The sequence below is a fragment of the Chelonia mydas genome, chromosome 6 (genome assembly GCF_015237465.2).
Source record: "Chelonia mydas isolate rCheMyd1 chromosome 6, rCheMyd1.pri.v2, whole genome shotgun sequence".
NCBI classification, from domain to species: domain Eukaryota; kingdom Metazoa; phylum Chordata; order Testudines; family Cheloniidae; genus Chelonia; species Chelonia mydas.
In genome coordinates this window covers 31,961,193-31,981,122 of record NC_051246.2, presented here as the reverse complement: position 1 = coordinate 31,981,122, position 19,930 = coordinate 31,961,193, and the positions used below count along the sequence as shown (strand labels likewise).

At 44.1% G+C, this 19,930-nt stretch overlaps 1 protein-coding gene across 8 annotated transcripts in view; it reads right to left on the bottom strand.

The window, feature by feature from the left end:
• Positions 1-2,871, bottom strand: part of ABCC8 (ATP binding cassette subfamily C member 8) — a 135,926-nt gene extending 133,055 nt beyond the window's left edge. For 5 of the 8 annotated variants that reach the window (XM_037899708.2, XM_043549161.1, XM_043549159.1 and 2 more), the window contains exons 1-2: positions 2,585-2,871; positions 192-333 (exon numbers count right to left, since the gene is read on the bottom strand). In XM_037899708.2, the coding sequence (XP_037755636.2) occupies positions 192-333; positions 2,585-2,780 (338 nt within the window). In that variant the 5' untranslated portion in view covers positions 2,781-2,871. Of the gene's footprint in view, positions 1-191; positions 334-2,069; positions 2,171-2,584 lie in introns of those variants that run through there. The other 3 variants (XM_043549163.1, XM_043549164.1, XM_043549165.1) reach the window with 3 other exon arrangements.
• Positions 2,872-19,930: the final 17,059 nt, after the last annotated feature.

The window sequence follows — 19,930 nt, the reverse complement described above, 5'->3', positions numbered from 1 at the left end:
TGTGTGCACATACTTGGCAAGGTCTATGGAATTTCTGATACGAAGTCTGTAGGTTAATCACCATGAGTACAGATTATATGTTCATAACAAGCCAAATGGCTTAGATGAAAATTTAGACAGGGGAGTAGTACTTACATTGAAACCCTTCAAAGATAGTTGGTGTTATCAAGAAGAACTATGCATCCACTTACCCATCTGACACTATGCCCTCTGCTATTTCACACACCAGCACAAACAAAAGGATGAAAGTCAAGATCCAACGTAAATTGTGGCCGGGAAAATGAAGCCAAGTGCTATGATGTATATGAACTTTGGAACTCTGACTTCCCCATCCTAAATGTAAAAGCAGAATCATCATGAGGATTTTTATCCGCAACCATAACTCCCCGATGAGAAAATGTTCTAAGCTAAAAATGTTGACCTAACTCTTTTCTCTCTTTCATATTTAAAAGCAATAACTGAGTTGGAAAATGTTACAAGTGAGGACGCTCACTGTGCAACTACACTGTAAAAATGTGACATTGGGACTGATCCTACATTTCTTGTGCACTAAACACTTCCAAGACCAACACTGGGTGTTTTAGTTGTAAAAATAGTAGCGCATAGGGCCCAAGTATAAAGGAAAAAAACAAAAAAACAAAAAAACCCCAAACCAGTGACACATTTAGACCCTAATCCTATAAACACTTGCATGTTTATAACTCTACCCAAATGAATCAACCCACTTAAATCAATGAGACTACTCATACAAGTAAATTTATGCAAGTATTTGCAAGATTGGAGACTTATGTAACAACTTTATTATGGAATATAAGCCGAAAAACACACAGAATATATAACGATCTTCCAGTAAATTTAATACCATATTAAATATTTATAACCAAACCTTTTAAAAATTCCAGTGTTTTAAATATATAATAAAATCCTGTGCAATTAGTTTGATCAATATAACTTAGAAAAAAGTATAAATTTCATAAAGTAATTAATTTTTCTTTTTGACAGGCATCTTTGCTCACAAATATCCTTGCTTAAATTTAAAAATTATAGCAGTAATATTTAGTTCTTAAGAAAGTTAAATACTAGAGCATAGCATAGCATGGCATTTATGCTGCACGGATTTCCTGCTAAATAGCTCCTCAAATGACTGTTTTGAGCTTTTGTGAGCAAAGGACATCTATTTTGACACATTATGTTGTGGTTGTGTGTTGTGGACAAACATCTCCCACAGGAACCAGACTGACTCCTGTAACTTATAAATTTATGCAGAATTGACACTCAGAATTTCAGTAATGAAGAAGTGTATTAGTCCCAATATAATGTCTGGTAGTAAATTCATGCTAATATAGCTTAATTTTCAGGAAGTGGCTGTATTATTTGACAATAGGAAATCAACTTGCTCTAAAACTGTAGCTTTCTGATTTTAGCAGTAAGCTTGTTCTGTTATTTCCTCAGCTTACAAAACTCACAGGGAAAAATTCTGGAGTCCTTATGAAGTTTCTACTCAATCCTTACATGGGGAAAACATCCACTAACTTAATGTACTTGAAGAGGAGTTTTGCCTGCATAAAGGCAGCCAGTTCTTGTAGTCCATATGCTTTTCTAAAGTCCCCTTATCACAGGCAAATCTGAGCTACTTGTGTTAATGGAAGCATTCACTCTTAATAATTAATGTAAGATAATAATATAATAATTGTTGGGGGAAATGATCGCTTGATTGATAAGTCATCCTGAAATATGCATCTAGTCAGTATTACTTTAAACATTTAACATTTTAGCTGTCTATTAATGTTTAAACAGTTTAGTCCAGAAGCAACAAACGATTATATTGGTACAGACAGCTTGATTAGTTACACTGTTTATACTGGGGTACCTCAGGCTCCTCTAACGCATTGGCAGGATATGGTTAATTCATCAAACTGTCCTTAATGAACATTTAAGGGTGTCCCTTTCTGTCAACTAAACTGTGTTAACATTAGTAGCTTCAGTGAACATGCTGAATAATCCGCAGCTTTTCAGAAAAGCTCACCAAGACCCAAGCCCTCCACCTTCCGAAGTAATGGACATGTTACCGTTGACTTCAACAGGAGCACTTAGGCGGAGTGCTTCTGAAAATCGCTCCTGTGTAATTCAACCGGGAAGGATTTTCCATCAAGAAACTCGCTCTCCCCTTCTCCTGCCAGCCTGGAGTGAGCGACTGCAAACCACCCGCTCAGAGGCAACTGGAAACAATGTCAGACTCCTCTGTCAAATGCATCCAGTCGCGATCTTTGCCCCGACCCATGTGCCAGCTGCTCAGCCCCAGGCTGGCGCTTTGCAGCCCAGGAGCGGTGAGCTCCTGGGGAATGCCCCGAGGCACACTCCAGGGGGTGGATCCATCCAGCAAGGCAAGGTGCAGAGGTCTCCAGGAAGAGACAGATGCTATGGCTGAAGCAAACAAGGAAGCAAAGGCTCCCTGCCTGGAGATATGGAGCAGGCTAGGCAGGCTGCAGAGCTCGGGGACCGCCAGAAAAACAATAAATACACCCCCCCACACACACACCCCCCAAACAGAGCAGCCCAAGCAGGGCCGTGCAGCCGCACTCACCTATGAAGAGGATCGGGAAGGTGATGAAGAGCAGGAAAACGTGCGGCACCACGTTGAGCGCGTCCACAAAGCAGCCGTTGTTGAGCACCCCTTTGTCCACGTTGTAGGCAGCCGAGTTATTCTCATCGCCGCAGAACGCCAAGGACATGGTGGAGGAGCTGGGACGCGGCGCGCAGGGAACGGGGCGGGGGCGCATCCACACGCACACAGACGGTCGCGGCGGCGCTGGCCTCTCTCCCCGGCATTACCTGGGGGACACGCTGCGGAGCCCCGGCCCCGGGGGCAGAGCGCGCGCCCCGCCAGGCATGGGAGAGGCCGCCGGGGGCTGCGCCCCGCAGGGGCGGGCGCGGGTCCCCCCCGCGGGAGAGGGGCCCCCCGCGCGCCTCGCCCAGCTCCCCGCCGGCCCGGAGCCCTTCGGTCCGGCTGCCCAGTCGGTCCTAGGCCAGCCGGCGGGGGGATGCCGTGCCCGCTCCTGGGGGGCTGCCTCGCTCCCCGCAGCTGCTAGGATGGGAGCCGCTGAGGCTGCAGGACGAGCAGGCTGGAGACTACGGGAACAGCTGGCGGCGGCAGCATCGCAGCCAAGGAAACAAGAGGAGGCTTCGCCCCGGTGGCCGCGCCTCAGCTACTGCGGCGTGAGCGCAGCGGCAGCTCCAGCCTTAAAGGAGCCGCCTTCCTTCCCCTCCCCTCTCCCGCCAAGGAGGCAGGGGCAGCAGGCTCGCGCCATCTCCGCCCCTCTGCACTGTCCTGGGCAGGCCTGGGGTCTGTGGAGAAAACGGGCCGGGGTTTGGTTTGTAAACATTTTGCATTCCGCCCTGCATGCTCGGGCTCGGGCTCTCTGGGGGAAATCTTTCGACTCCTCTCTGCCCCAGGCCAGAACTGTTGGCCAAAGAGAGCCCAGATTCCCTCTGGGAAAGGGCAAAGCGCCCAGGAGAGATCGTCCCCTTCCCCACCAAGCACTCTGAGTCAGACGCATCCTCCCCCAGGCACTGGGAGAGCTGGCTGCTCATCCCCCATCTCAAGCTAAGAAAATCAGTGCACAGTGCAGGCAGGTGCTGTACCTCGCCCTTTTATTCAGGTTCTTATCCTGCCCTCATCATCATGTTACTCCCTCTCTTTCCAGTGGTGCATTAAGTGATGTGACTAGCATCTGTGGCTCTTTCTCACATCCTCTTCCCAGCTGTCTCTCATGATCCCCTCCCCCCCAACCAGCTCTGCCCAGGCAAGTGATTGCCTGCACACCAGCTATTGTAATTCTGGGCCCATGCTGGAATCACACCAAAATGGGTGCTGCTTTGGGGATCTGGATGGATGTCCATTGGATATTAGGTAGAAATCACTACTGTAATTACATTTGTGTTTCACTGTAGCCTTGAAATTAAACCCAGCTCTCCAGCTGTGAAAGATTAATGCACGATTAACTCACTGCAGCACCAACCACTCCAAAGTAGTAAGAGCTTGTGGGGTTCAGAATGAGAGCTCATGGAATCTGGATTTTCTCATGGGATTTTTCACGGAAATCCCAGAGATATTTCAATGTAAGCCTCACAGCCCCCCACTATTTTTCAGTTGTCATCACATTTGTAAATAAGTATCAAAGAAGATCAACTTTTCAAATTTTTAGCGTGAAGCAAAAATGTGAGCCAACTTCTGAGCGTTCAGAACAGCATTTGTTTTGTCATGGAAGAAACTTTTTTTAAAAAAGGAAAGATGGTGTTTTGTAGAGGCTAAGGGTGGAAGTTTCAGAGCTGGCTAGAGGATGGATACTCATTTCCCATGAAAATTAGTCATCCAGATCCCCTAAGTGGCTTTGAAAATTGCTGTCTAACATCTTGTATTTATTATCAGGAGACCACATACAGCAGCAGTGTAAGCATCCTGGTGGCCTGATAGTATTGCTCATGCCTATCCTGGAAGGATCCCTTTTAGGGATGGGAGACAAAAGACCTGTTTCTCCACTACTTTGTACAATCACTTACACCCATGCAAAGTGCAGGTAAGACACTGGTAAATCAGCATGGGAGCATTTAAATCCAGTTTGATAGCATAAGGTGCAAGGCAGTGGAGAATCTGCACCGGAGTCTGCATTCAGGCATTAGCTTCTTTGTTGACATGTCCAATCAAGTTGTAAATGAATGCTAATTGAGATGGTGAATTTTGTCAAGGTACAGGCACTTCTCTAGGATGTAGACACTTTCTCTTAGGAAGGTCTGTTAGGATATAATATTCAGGCCTGTCTGTAAAGGCCTATACTCTAAAAATTTAGGTGTATTCTTATCACTTAGCTAGTTATAGAGGTATAAAACAAAGAATCAAAATCACTGTCTGCCAGTGTAAGGTCCTTCTCTTACTGTGACAGTCTGAGGCCCTGTTCTTAGGCTAAGGCCTTTGGCTAAGCAACAGAGGCAGCCATAAGCTGGGAAGCGACCGGTCACATCCCAAACTAGTCACATTGAAAGAAGGTGCTATTGGGCTGTTAGGAATACAATCTGTCCTGATAATGCCTATCCCCTCCAGAGAAAGGGAAGTGCCTAGAAGATATAAAAGGAAACTTAGTTTGATAGCATCCTCTCTGGCAAGAACTCACTTATCAATAGCTGGGATGTGAAATCCTCACTTCAGTATTGTTTTGTCATTATAGTTCCCACTTTGCTATTGTCTGTATAATCTCTGTCTGGTTCTGTGATTGTTCCTGTCTGCTGTATAATTAATTTTCCTGGGTGTAAACTAATTAAGGTGATGGGATATAATTGGTTATATAATCATGTTACAATATGTTAGGATTGGTTAGTTAAATTTCAGGAAAATGATTGGTTAAGGTATAGCTAAGCAAAACTCAAGTTTTACTATATAGTCTGCAGTCAATCAGGAAGTAGGTGTGTGTGTGTGGGGGAAATGGGAACAGGGAATGGGGGTGGGGAAATTGAACTCATGTTTTGCTAACGGGTGGGGAGAATGGGAACAGGGACACAGGTAAGGCTCTGTGGTGTCAGAGCTGGGAAGGGGGACACTAAGGAAGGAAATTGGAATCATGCTTGCTGGAAGTTCGCCCCAATAAACATTGAATTGTTTGCACCTTTGGACTTCAGGTATTGTTGCTCTCTGTTCATGCCAGAAGGACCAGGGAAGTAGGTGGGTGAAGGAATAAGCCCCCTAACAAGGTCTTCCTCTCTTTTACCACCCCTGCCCCACAAACCCTAGATAGATCAAAAAGAAAAGAAGGACTTGTGGCACCTTAGAGACTAACAAATTTATTTGAGCATAAGCTTTTGTGAGCTACAGCTCACTTCATCGGATTCATTCAGTGGAAAATACAATGGGGAGATTTATATAATAGAGAACATGAAACAATGGGTGTTACCATACACACTGTAAGGAGAGTGATCACTTAAGGTGAGCTATTATCAGCAGGAGAGTGGGGCGGGGGGGGGGGGACCTTTTGTAGTGATAATCAAGGTGGGCCATTTCCAGCAGTTGACAAGAACGTCTGCGGAACGGGGAGGGGGGATAAACATGGGGAAATAGTTTTACTTTGTGTAATGACCCATCCACTCCCAGTCTCTATTCAAGCCTAAGTTAATTGTATCCAGTTTGCAAATTAATTCCAATTCAGCAGTCTCTCGTTGGAGTCTGTTTTTGAAGTTTTTTTGTTGAAGTATTGCCACTTTTAGGTCTGTAATCGAGTGACCAGAGAGATTGAAGTGTCTTCCAACTGGTTTTTGAATGTTATAATTCTTGATGTCTGATTTGTGTCCATTTATTTTTTTACATAGAGACTGTCCAGTTTGACCAATATACATGGCAAGAGGGGCATTGCTGGCACATGATGGCATATATCACATTGGTAGATGAGCAGGTGAACGAGCCTCTGATAGTGTGGCTGGTGTGATTAGGCCTTATGATGGTGTCCCCTGAATAGATATGTGGACACAGTTGGCAACGGGCTTTGTTGCATGGATAGGTTCCTGGGTTAGTGGTTCTGTTGTGTGGTGTGTGGTTGCTGGTGAGTATTTGCTTCAGGTTGGGGAGCTGTCTGTAAGCAAGGACTGGCCTGTCTCCCAAGATCTGTGAGAGTGATGGGTCATCCTTCAGGATAGGTTGTAGATCCTTGATGATGCGTGGGAGAGGTTTTAGCTGGGGGCTGAAGATGATGGCTAGTGGCGTTCTGTTATTTTCTTTGTTGGGCCTGTCCTGTAGTAGGTGACTTCTGGGTACTCTTCTGGCTCTGTCAATCTGTTTCTTCACTTCAGCAGGTGGGTATTGTAGTTGTAAGAATGCTTGATAGAGATCTTGTAGGTGTTTGTCTCTGTCTGAGGTGTGGGAGCAAATGCGGTTGTATCGTAGAGCTTGGCTGTAGACAATGGATCGTGTGGTGTGGTCTGGGTGAAAGCTGGAGGCATGTAGGTAAGAATAGCGGTCAGTAGGTTTCCAGTATAGGGTGGTGTTTATGTGACCTTCGCTTATTAGCACCGTAGTGTCCAGGAAGTGGATCTCTTGTGTGGCCTGGTCCAGGCTGAGGTTGATGGTGGGATGGAAATTGTTGAAATCATGGTGGAATTCCTCAAGGGCTTCTTTTCCATGGGTCCAGATGATGAAGATGTCATCAATGTAGCGCAAGTAGAGTAGGGGCATTAGGGGACGAGAGCTGAGGAAGCGTTGTTCTAAGTCACCCATAAAAATGTTGGCATATTGTGGGGCCATGCGGGTACCCATAGCAGTGCCACTGATTTGAAGGTATACATTGTCCCCAAATGTGAAATAGTTATGTGTGAGGACAAAGTCACAAAGTCCAGCCACCAGGTTTGCCGTGACATTATTGGGGATACCATTCCTGATAGCTTGTAGTCCATCTTTGTGTGGAATGTTGGTGTAGAGGGCTTCTACATCCATAGTGGCCAGGATGGTGTTTTCAGGACGATCACCGGTTATTTCCCCTACAGTCTGGAAAGAATGATTTCATTTTTGTTATTTCTACTTTTAAATACTTGAGGCATTCAACTACTATGGTGATAGACTGGGCCAGATTAACCTTTTGTGGGCCTGGCGCCAAACATATTTGTGGGCCCCCATGGGGGCAAAGGGGCATGGTGTGGGAAGGTCGGTCCCCAGAGCAATGGGCCAGCCACGGGCAATGGGGAATAGCATGGTGGGGCCAGCCCCACTCCACCCAGCCCAGTGCAAGGTCACTGTATAAAAACCAGCAGTTGCCAGACGCACACTGGCCCACCCAGACCTGTGCTGCCAGCGTGCCCCTTCCCCTCAGGGGTGGGCCCATGCTATGTCACACAGCCCGCAACTCCCTATGCCCAGTGTCCCCCAGAACTGCTATGTCCAGCAGCCCCCACCACCTCAAATGCACAGTGGCCTGCACACCACCACCCCTGCCCAGCACCCCCCCCACAGACACACCACTACTCCCCAGTGCACTTCCCCACAGCCCACCACCACAACTACACAGCAGCCCACTCAGTCCCCCCACTGCCCAGCATCCCAACACACAGACCTCCCCCACTGTCCCCCCAAGAGACCCCCCACTGGCCAGCAGCCCCCCACACCCTGGCCACACTCACTAGCCCTGCTGGAAGGTGATGGCATCTGCCAGGCTGAGCTGGCAGGGTGGCCGGGGCCGGTCCAGTGCCAGGGTGGGGAATCACTCTGGCCTCTTGGGAGTGGCGCGATTAGCCAGACCAGGCTCTGCCCCAGCCCTGGCTGGACTCCCTCAGGACCCACTTGCCTGGAGATAGGGTGACCATACGTCCCTATTTGGCTGGGACAGTTCCCTTTTTAAGCTCTGTCCAGTAGCCCCCACCACCACAAATGCACAGTGGCCTGCACACCACCACCCCTGCCCAGCACCCCCCCCACAGACACACCACTACTCCCCAGTGCACTTCCCCACAGCCCACCACCACAACTACACAGCAGCCCACTCAGTCCCCCCACTGCCCAGCATCCCAACACACAGACCTTCCCCACCATCCCCCCAAGAGACCCCCCACTGGCCAGCAGCCCCCCACACCCTGGCCAAGCTCTGACTTTCTTTTGACAAAAACGGACATTTATCCCGTTTGCTCTTGCCAACTGATCAGTTAGCAAGAGCAAATGAACAAATGTCCAGTTTACCAAAAAAGTCTGGTGTGCCCCCCTAGCGGGGTGTGGAGGAAAGTGTGTGTGTGGGGGGGGGGTGGCGACACGAGGTGTCAGGCAGCAGGACTTGGGGATCAGCCCCAACCTGAGCCAGAATGGAGCTTGGGGGGGTTAGGGGCCAGCCCCAGCCCCTGGCAGCGGTGTGGGGAGGGTGTCAGCCCCATCTCCTGGCAGTGGTGTGGGGAGTTGGGGTGAGGGAGGGGTCAGCCCCTGTCCTGGCAGCGCGCACGGAGCTCGGGGAATGGGGGGTCAGTCCCTGGCTGCGGCATGGGGAGCTGTGGGGGAGGGGTCAGCCCCAGTGGCGGATTTAGAGTTAGTGAGGCCCTGTGCTCAGCTTCGTTTTTGGGGCCGCTCCTTGGGACCCAGCCAAGAAAAAGAACATTCTCTCTTATCTCCCCCTGGCCCCCCTGTTTTTCATTCTTTTTTTCTTCATTCTCCTCCTATAAGTAATAGCAAGTAAATGAAAATAAAGCGAGGTATTTTGATTGTTCTTGTAGTCTAACTTATTTTTCCAAAGACCACTTGAAAATTGCTGGGGTTCTCAGCAGACCACTTAATGATCTTTCCAAATATTGTTTGTACTGTTAGCGAACGATTGTAAAGCGCTTGGGATAAGAGCGCTTTATAAACAAAATGTAAAAAAATGTTGGGGTACGGGGTCTGGCCAGGACTTAGGGTGAGGGAGGGGGCTCAGGGCTGGGAATGCAGGAGCAGGCTAGGGGTGGGGGTGCAGGGTCTGGCCAGGAGTTAGGGTGTGGGAGGGGGCTCAGGGCTGGGGGTGCAGGAGCAGGGTGGGGGTGCAGGGTCTGGCCAGGAGTTAGGGTGTGGGAGGGGGCTCAGGGCTGGGGGTGCAGGAGCAGGGTGGGGGTGGGGGTGCAGGGTCTGGCCAGGACTTAGGGTGAGGGAGGGGGCTCAGAGCTGGGGGTGCAGGAGCAGGCTGGGGGTGGGGGTGCAGGGTCTGGCCAGGACTTAGGGTGAGGGAGGGGGTTCAGGGCTGGGGGTGCGGGTGAAGGGTCTGGCCAGGAGTTAGAGTGAGGGAGGAGGCTCAGGGTTGGGGCAGGAGGTTGGCGTGTGGAGCGCTTACCTGGGGCAGCTGCTGTTTGGTGCGAGGGGTGCAGGTGGGAATGTGGGTATGGGTGTGTGTGTGCAGGAGCTCCGGTTTGGTGGTGGGGGTGCAGGAGTCAGGGAAGGGGGCTGGGGTTATGGGGGTGCTCCCAGCCCCCTGCCCTTACGCCCTCAAGCACTCTGCCATGGGCCACTATGTGTAGGGGGAGTGCGGGTCCCAGCCTTCGCTCTGCCCTGGCCCGATTGCACCCCCTTCCCCAAGGCCCCACCCCCACCTCTTCCCCGTCTCCTCCCCCGAGCCTGCTGTGGCCCCGTTCCTCCCCCTCCCTCCAGGAGCACTGGCAAACAGCTGTTCGGCGGTGGGGGAAGTGCTGGGAGTGGGAGAGGCGGGAACACAGCATGCTGGGGGGGAGCTTGGCTGTCTGTGGGTGTGGGCGGAGCCTGCCCTGCAGCAGGAGCCCCAGGAGCGGGCAGGACCACGCTTCTGCCCCCGCAGGAGAGAGCGGTGGGTGGAGAAGAGCTGGCGGGGCCTTACTGCAGTGCAAGCAGAGTGGGCCGGGCCAGGGCCCCTTTGGAGCCAGCGGTGGGTGGAGAAGAGCTGGCGGGGCCTTACTGCAGTGCAAGCAGAGTGGGCCAGGCCAGGGCCCCTTTGGAGCCTGGGCCCGGCGCCATGGTAAATCCGGTACTGGTGATAGAGATACCTATATCGGGGAAAAGATTTGTTTTATCTCTTTAATGATGTGTGTGTCACCCAGGATAATATATCTCAACCCTTTACCAATGTTTTTATAATAATGAAAATTATTCTCTCTGGACCATTGGACCCACTCTAATGTGAAACTAAAAGTGCCTGTATATGGGAGGAGGAGAAGAGCCAAGAAGGAAGAACAAGTGAAAAAAGCCAAAATGATTAAAGTGTTGTTAGAGCTGTGTTGGTTCCAGAATATGAAAGAGACAAGATGAGGGAGGTAATATCTTTTATTGGACCAACTTCTGTTGGTGAAAGAGACAAGCTTTTGAGCTGCTGAGCTTGAATGCTTGTTCCTCTCACCAACAGAAGTTGGTCCAATAAAATATATTATCTCCCCTACCTGGTCTCTCTCAAAGGGATTAAAGACAAACTGACCCATGCAGAAAGTTCTTGCACAGTAAGGGGTAGATCTTGCAAATGGATCTGTCCTGCCTGTCTTCAGAGGGGCTCTGCATAGGCACAGGGATGTGCAGGGTGCACCCATTTGTTGGTTCTAGCTCTAAACCTTGAAAAGAGCCACAGAGGGAATTCCAGAGAAGGGGTTGCTGAAATGAGGAGGTTGTGCCCTTATCTTGATTCCAGTAGAAACAAGTCAGAAAGCAAGGACAACCAGTCCTTGCTCTCTGACTTCAGTCACTTTGGAGTGACAAAGGAGGAAATAATCACTCAGGCAGCTTGGATATAGGATTTTTAGCATCTTACATGCTGTCAGCAAGAGCATGTCGTTCATTCATTTTCTATAATAAAACAGCACTATGTTAGCAATGCCAGGGGACCTATGCGGCTGTAATAGACTACAGATTTTATTATATGTATATACTCATCAGTTCTTGGGTTTTGTTTCTTCACCAAAATGATGAAGTTATTAGATTAAACCTTTTTAACAGCTGCACCCTGGGCTCAGTGCAGATTTCTAAATGAGTGTAATCATATCTGAAACTGGTGTTATCGAATTTACTCCCTTGGCTATTTCTATCTGAAATGATTCCAGATGAAATTTAAATTCTTCGTGAATGGGCTTTGGTAAATGACTTGCAAGTCTTTTAATGGGCTTAGGTAAATGTAAAGTATCAAAATACCTGATAAAATTAAATCAAATTCTCAATAACTGTTGTGGAAAGCAAATATTTTCTCATTACAGATGAGTCTGTATAAAACCCTAGATACAAACAGGCCCAAGCAAGCAAGCAAACCAGTTGTTTGTGAGTAGTTCATGCAGGTAGTCACATTTTAAAAGTTGAAAAGCAAGTAAATAAAGTAATATATATCTTGGGTTGTGTTTTATGCTTCAAAATGCAACCAATGCAGGATGCATTTCATCTGCCAAATCTTTTTCATTTGCACAAGAACTTAATAGTAAATACTGTGCCCTTACAAAGAGAGAGCAACTTCTTGATCTTTCATCTTGATTTGAAGAATCATGCCCTGAATGGTCAAGGTAATGGATAGGACAGAATAGATCTGAACTCTGAGGCAAACAATTTCATTAATATACATGCAAGTTACTGTACTCTCTCTTTGTGAAAGCACAGTATTGTTTCACTTATGGGGTTCATTTGGACAAGAGCCTAATCCTAAAGACCTGGCAGATGAAATAGTGTCTATACTGGTTACATTTAGAAGGTACAAAATCTAAGCCAAATCATGTATGTTTGTTTATTTTCCAACTTTTAAAATATACTTATTTCTATATACAAAACACATAAAATACTAAAGTCCCTGCCCTGAAGTGAAATAGAAAAACTGACGAAGAGTAGGGAAAATAATTATCATTCCCATTTTACAGATGAGGCATGAAGGCACAGAGAGATTGAGTGACTTGTTCAAAGTCATATAGGAAGTCTGTGGCAGAACCGGGAATTAAACTCAGATCTCAAGTCCCAGTCCAGTCTCTGAATCACCGGTCCATCTTCATATGCTAAAAGTATCAATCAAGATATTGTAATTCTTGAAGCATGGACATTTCACAAAATACTCTGCAGCAGGGAAGTAGGTGGCTCAGGAATAGGGGATTCAATATGTATCCTTTAATTGGTTTCAATCTAATATGGCTCTTTGAAGTTAGTGGCCTCAGTCCAGATCCACACATCACAGAACAACCATTTCAGTTAGCAGCGTATTGTCATTCTTGAAGGAGAGGCTACACTCTCACCCCCCAGAAAATGAGTAAGGCAGAGAAGCTTGGGTAAGCTTTTATTATTGCTACCCAGCTGTACCTACTTTGTAGATATATAAACAATTTCTGTCTCTAGTATTGTTGGTCAGGTAACTTTTGCAATCATTTAACTCACTTAAATATAACCCTTTCTTCTCCAGATCCCTTCCACAATCATTTTTACTGGTTGCTAGACTGGACTGGATTCTGAATCAGAGTGTGGAGTTTTCAGTAAATGGTGATACATTGTAGCTAGAGTTGAATTACAACAAAACATTTAACTTTTTTAAAAATAATTTAAAATGTAGCAAAGTATGCTTCAAAAATCAAAACAACTGAAATTAATCGGCATGTTGATGTTTTATGGATGAGCCATTCAAACAAAGACAAAATACGAGACCATGGAAACAACAGAGTACTTACCTGTATGATTCTCCAGGAAAAATACTTAAAACACAATCAGAACAAAACCCAAAACATATATTAAGAAACTTTTAAATTTTGCATTTTTATGAACAATGCCACAATTTTGTCCCTGGCATAACCTCACTGAAATCAATGGACAGCAGTGATGAATTTGGACTAATATAATTTCTTGCTTACTAGTGCATCAAGTGGTATTCTCTTTCCCCTCACAAATGGTTACAGGTTCTATTGTCTCCTTGGTATTTAACAGGTATCATTAGTGGGTATTATATAAGCATATTAGGGAAAGATAGACATCTGTAGGCCAGATTCTGAACCCTTTACTCATAATGGTGAGCAATTGTTCATGCAAGTAATCCCCTTGACTTTAGTAGGACTACTTGTGAAAATAGTTTCTCACCAATGTGGGTCAAAAGGGTTCACAGTTTAGCGTTATGATAAGAACAAAGATATTCTTTGACTTCATTGGATTTTGACTCATGCCCAAAATAGATAAGCTTTTCATTTAAAGTTGACTTGCAAGTCTTTTATTGAGCCTTATAATAGGAGGGTTAGCTGATGAATGCTCTAGAGGAAGAGTAAAGGAGCAGTATGGTAAATACTGCTCTCCAGAGACCAGTTCTTGTGGTTACATGAACCCTATCGTATCTTCCCATGCAGTAGCTATTACCTAATATTTCTCAAAACTTCTGCAGAATGCCTTTTCCCACCCTATATTTCCTATTTCCACAATGCTATCTTTCTTCCATCTTTTCACATGATTATGGCTCCAACTATTTAATAAAGGGTCAGTGTCTGGACAGCAACGAGCACATTTGATAGCCTAACATAAATTTTGCTTGGCAAGAAATGCTACAGAGGCTGTCCGAGGGTTTGAAATTGAATTCCAAACAAGTCATGGATAATATTGTAACATAAAACAATCAGAATTTGTTCACCAATGATGTAAACAGGTAATTGACTTAACTGCCTTTCAGAATGTAATACCCAATTGCTGAGTTTGTTTCCAACAAACCAGAAAACATGCAGCATTTGAATGAAAGTGTTCACAATTGCTTCCTGCATTTTTTATTGTTCCTCACTCCTTAATTCAGTTCTTATATGCGGACTCCTCTCTTTTTACATTTCTCAGCAATACTAAATATCAGAAGTGGTTCTACAGCATAAAATCGTGCATCAGAGGGTATAAACTATATGGATCATTATTCAGGCTTTAGCTTTTGTTTGAAACTTACATACATAATTAAGCACATAAATAAGTGACCTGATTTTTCAAAAAGCCCTTGGCAGCCACGGATCACATTCACTTGAAATATAAGGCCACTTATTTAAGCATCTAAATGTAGGCACCCAAGTTGGAAAAATTTGGATGTGGGATTTTGGAACGTTCAGAGGACCAAGGCCTGAGAAGAAATTATCATCTGAAACTCTTACTAAAGTCATGGGATTTGCAGATGCTGAACACATCCCTTTCTGCAGTGGACTCATAGAGGTTTCATAAATCATATATCAAATATTTATACTTCGGGAGAAATTCTTCTCTCGGATGTGGAGGTGAACAGCAGTTCATGGGAAGGGGAACTGTGTGTGAGTATCCAATGGCAAATTTCCTTTCAAAAGAAGAAGGGTTCATGATCACAAATCAAAATCCTGATTGCTTAGCAGCAAAAGATGCTATTTCATCATTTGATAGAAAATATTTGGTAACAAAACAAGTAAACTGTCAATGTAAGTGCATTGCTATTTTAACAAGCCCGGATAGTCATAACAGCATATGAACGGAGGTTAGGAGCGATGCATATTCATTCTAAATAAATAATAATTTTATCCATTTACAATTCGTGACCTTCATTAAAAATGAAGAAAGGACTTACGAGTAAGTCAACCTGTTTTAGAGGGAAAAGGAAACACATGCTCTTTGTGATGGCTGATGCCATGTTATATGCATTAAGAGAGTGGGAATGATGATCCTGTCTGCAATTTGTTATGCCTTTGGGTATTGGATCCAATTTGTGGGAGTAAATGGGCTGGAGGGCCATTCACGTCCCTATTCCATCTGTGCAGTCATGAAAGAAGGGATAAAGTAAACCTGTTTCTTGGACCATGATGCTGCCCAAATTCATCACAAATATTATAAATACAGGGAACTCCGGTCTTCGATGTGCAAATCAGTAGTGCTCTCACCCCCGTAATGTTTCTGATTAGTATTGGCTCTTCTTCTGGGGCGTACGCCACAAATGCTTTGCACACTGAGGTATACCTTGACCTGTCATGAATGCAAAAAGCAATGGGGCTTTCCAGAACGTAAGGGAAAGTGTTACTAAACCATGACAAACATTTTGCAGTCTTTGTCAAATGAAACAAACAGTCTTGCTTTGAACACAATAACTAACTCAGTATTTCAACTGGGATGAGTACACACATACTTTCAAAGCAAGAATGTACAACTCATAAGCTCAGCTGGAAAAGGGGAATGTATATTGTAAAATGAGATGTGTATAAAAAAGAGATATTAAAAGGGTACCATTACACCACAGTACAAGAGTTTTGATAGGACCAGATTGTGAATCTCTCTGGTGAGTTACTCACACGAGTAGTCTCATTTACCTCAGTGGGACTATTTGTGAGAATAATTGGGCACCAACAGGAATAACGGGTTCACCTAACATGTTCTTAGATGCTCCATTAGTTAAATCAATTTATGTGAATGTTCTGGTTAAAGAGTCTACAAGAGAGGGATTCTTTGTTTTGCTTCATACAAAAATATAAATAATTGTGAATGGCTGCATAATTTAATGGTATTTGTGTGCAAAATTACTGTGATGCAACTCACATTCAGATACTCAAACAGTATAAAGTACATGAACTAATAATGAGCTACAGTTCCATTGTTTGGTATATGTTCCAAGTTACAAATCTAAGATTTGCTATACATTCAGTGGGTCTGATTCTTCTCTGACTTACCTCTGAGTGTATCTTTATGGAAACCAATTGAGTTAAAGTGGTTTTTGTGAGATCAGAGTCAGATCTATTTTTTAAACCATTATATGTCATGAGAGGATGCAAAACTAAAATACCATTATTTAAATACCTCGAAACATAGCCTGTTTAGTACACCTGCCTTACATATATAGTTTTGCAACCAAGCAAATAGTGTTTGTGCATTCTCCCTCTGGTATGGACCTCACACATTCACATTCTAAGAGCCTGATTCAATGCCTGTTGAAGTCAATGAACACTCTCAATAGGCTTTGGATCTGGCCCTAAAAGAATTTCTACTTAAATGATCATGTAGCTTCATATTTTTCCCAAACAGGAGTTTTTCTATGACATACACATGAATAAAGGTACTGGTAAGTCAATTGTCAAAGCCAATCTAACAGTGCAGTTCTTTTCGCAATGCATACAGCACGTTAGTCATACTCAGGTGTCTTGTTGTACAGAAGGGATTTTTAGCTTGTTTGGAAATCTACAGCATATATTTTCCAGGAGTCTGGACATTCTTTTTTTTTCTACCAGAAAGCTATTTTAGCTCAAGTGAAGTGGGCATAATCTACTTGCACATCATTACTTAATGCCATTATTTAATATTTTCTATTACAAGTGACATTGTCAAATATATTTGTGAATAATCTGAGGTATCACATGAGATCTTAACCACTCCACAGAAGAAAAAGGCATGTGTGTATACGTTTTATCTGTAGCATGAAACTATGAAACAGGCAGCAAAATTCAACTGTATATTGTAATAACATTATATTTGTGTAGTATAGATCAGTATTTTTGCATTAGAAGGACTAAGGGCCAACACCACCACTGGTGTTAAGTCACTATAGCTTCATTGATTTCAATAGAGCATTTCTGATTTACACCATCTGATGATCTGGCATTAAGAGTATCGCAATCTTTTAATAGATACCAATACACGTCAGACCTTGCAATGTATGCAAACTAGTATAGGTAAATATCTATGTCCCCATGAATTTGCAGTTAAGTCTCTGATACCAGAAAAAAAATGGCTGGACATGCCAGCATGACTGCATGCATTCAGCAGTTGACATTTACAAATATACTTCTTACCTCTTTAAATCGTGTCCCCATGTTGGTGGAAATTGTAAAATCTACTTTCAAAATGAAGCTGTGTGATGGTGCAAAGCCAAATGAAAGAATTGTTCTGCAAATAGGTCCTACAATTTTAGTGATGGCTTACAAAGCAATCTCTCCTTCTTCATAAAACACTAGGTAAAGCGTAGACACAATGCTATGCACACCTTTTATCCTTTGAGTATCCGTTTCTCGCAGCTTTAGATGCATACATGACTTTTATGATTAAATGACAGTACAAAGCATAGATCCTGATCCAACACAGAGCAGAAAATTTAGGCAGTAGCTGCCAGGAAAATATCCTAATTCGTGTAATGTTCTTCAGTTTGTTTTAGACTAGCTCCTGTACTGAAGACTAGTTTCCAAGTTCAATCCAGCCAGAGTTGTGACAACCTTAAGATGCTGTGGCAACTCATGGAAATATGGGCAGGAGCCATCTGGGAAAAGCCTGCTTTTCTCCCAATACACTATTTTACAGTGTTAATTAGGCACTCAGATAACTAGCAATAGCTGGCAAAAGTGATGCCTACAAGTTATGTGGCAGCAAGGCAACTGGATGGTAGGTTGGATGGATGGTTGCAGGTCCTTTCCTTCAGTAACATGACATAAAGGTATTTCAGATGCTTTATAACCTTCCTTCAGCCTCAGGGTTCCTTTCAACAATGGGAGCCGAGCATATGTGCAGAACACACTAAAGGTGCAGGGCTTTCATTTGAGTACATTACTTTATACCTTCTTAATATTCAGTACAAAGGTTAGCTCAGCAACTTCCACATCACTCATCTTCCTCCTCCTGCGTATGCACATTCAGTCCCAACATAAGAGCTGGTAGCATATTCAATAGGGTTTTTTCTGTCTCATTTGTCCATTTTCCTACTTTAGGAAAGAGTCAGGAGTCCAGACTGAGATACCTTGTGCTGCGCATGCCTATGCTCTCATTGATTTCAGCTGGCTTTGCAGGTACTCAGCACCTTTGAAAATTAGGCCCCGTGTGTTTCAAGTTGGGCACCAAAACACAGAGGCAATCAAAATGGGTGGGCACCTGTGAAAATTTAGACATAAAGCATCTAATATAAAATGATCTCAACTAACCTCCCATTCCCTCCTAACCACTCCTGTATTCTCTCATAAATGAATGTACTATTGAAATCCTTGAACTATCGGACTGTACCTGGTTCATTTGATGGCATTAAATGGTCAATGTTTTGGGTACTTCTTGCAGTATGTTCAAATGCCATGTATTTCTCAGGAGAATAAACTAAGAACAAACTCATGCCAATAAACAACTTGTGCTCTGGCTTAAGTCTGCTCTTCTTTTGTAAATGTTGTAGTTACTGACTCAGTTCAACGCTTCTGAGATTAATTTACCATGTAGTGGAATCTCTCATATTCAAGAGTTTCTGCATGCTTATACTACAGGAGGGAATCATATACACTTCCAAAGAAATAGATACCAATTTATTAATTTCTAAGAGATTTAAGGGGCAAAAGTCACTGACATTTCTTAGAACTGGTCCCAAAAGTCTCATACTAAATTTAAATCTAAGATTTGAATTATTTGTTAAAGATTATTAGGAACACAATGAAACTACCACCTTTCTTCTTCAGAAACAAAGGACGGCTTTCTTTTAAGTACACATGAAGATTAGAGTTAGTTGCTTTGTTTCTTTGCCATCTGGGAATTGACCCAAGTTATCTTTTAAATTATCAAGTGAATTATCTCTGCATTACAATTAAAAACAAAGCACCTTAGATTTGGAGTTTCATTGTGTACTTTAGCTGTGCCATTATTAGCCAGAATTATGCAAATACTTATGAAAAAGAAAGCGAGAAGTATTACAGCTGGGTGAGCTTTTTTGCACAGCAAAATTTTTCAGTGTTTAACCATATAGATGACAAAATGAAAACTTGGTGTTTCACATAGCTCAAAAATCACATCATTGCAGATCATTTTAAATGAACAGGATTACAAGTTTTCTCAGAAAAGTTTTACCCTGAACATTCTAGTTTTGTTTTCCTTGACGTGGTTATTGTATTCAGAATGAACATGACTGTATGGTTGTAGTGCTGCAGTCTTACCACAGGCAACATTAATCTTGGTTTCAGTATCTTAGCCCACACATGGACTGTGGCTGAAGTTTCCAGAGGCCTAATGGGAATTAGGCACACAACTGCCATTGCAAAATCAGTGAAAATGGGATGCCTAACTTCCTACGCTCCTTTGGAATCCTCAGCCTGTAGGCGTAGCTCTTATTTTGCATAGTGTTTTCCATACCATTTTTAATCTAAAGTGCATTAGAGAGTATTACTCTTTGAGACACCGCAGATTTGTCTGTATCTAGCAAATCAGTGTTCACGAGTCATTGGGGTTTGGAGAGTCTAGATACAAGTTTTAGATAAATTCATTCTAAGCATGAAATGTGGAAGGTTACCTGGCAGCAGTAAATCCTGGGAGTCCCCCATAATACAAAGTAGGACCAAAATTCCTATGATCATCTCTGTGTTCCAATTAACAAGAAACCCACTGCTTTGAATTGCAGGTCCCAATATGTCCTTATCCTGTGGGGAGAATTAGGTATTTGGCATGTGTGAGAAGCAGGTTGCTTCACACCTGTCTCCAGTAATATGCCTGATCCCACATCAGTGTTATAACTCTGCTGCACCCTCACTCCTTTCTTTCCTCATCTTTAAGTTGTCATGA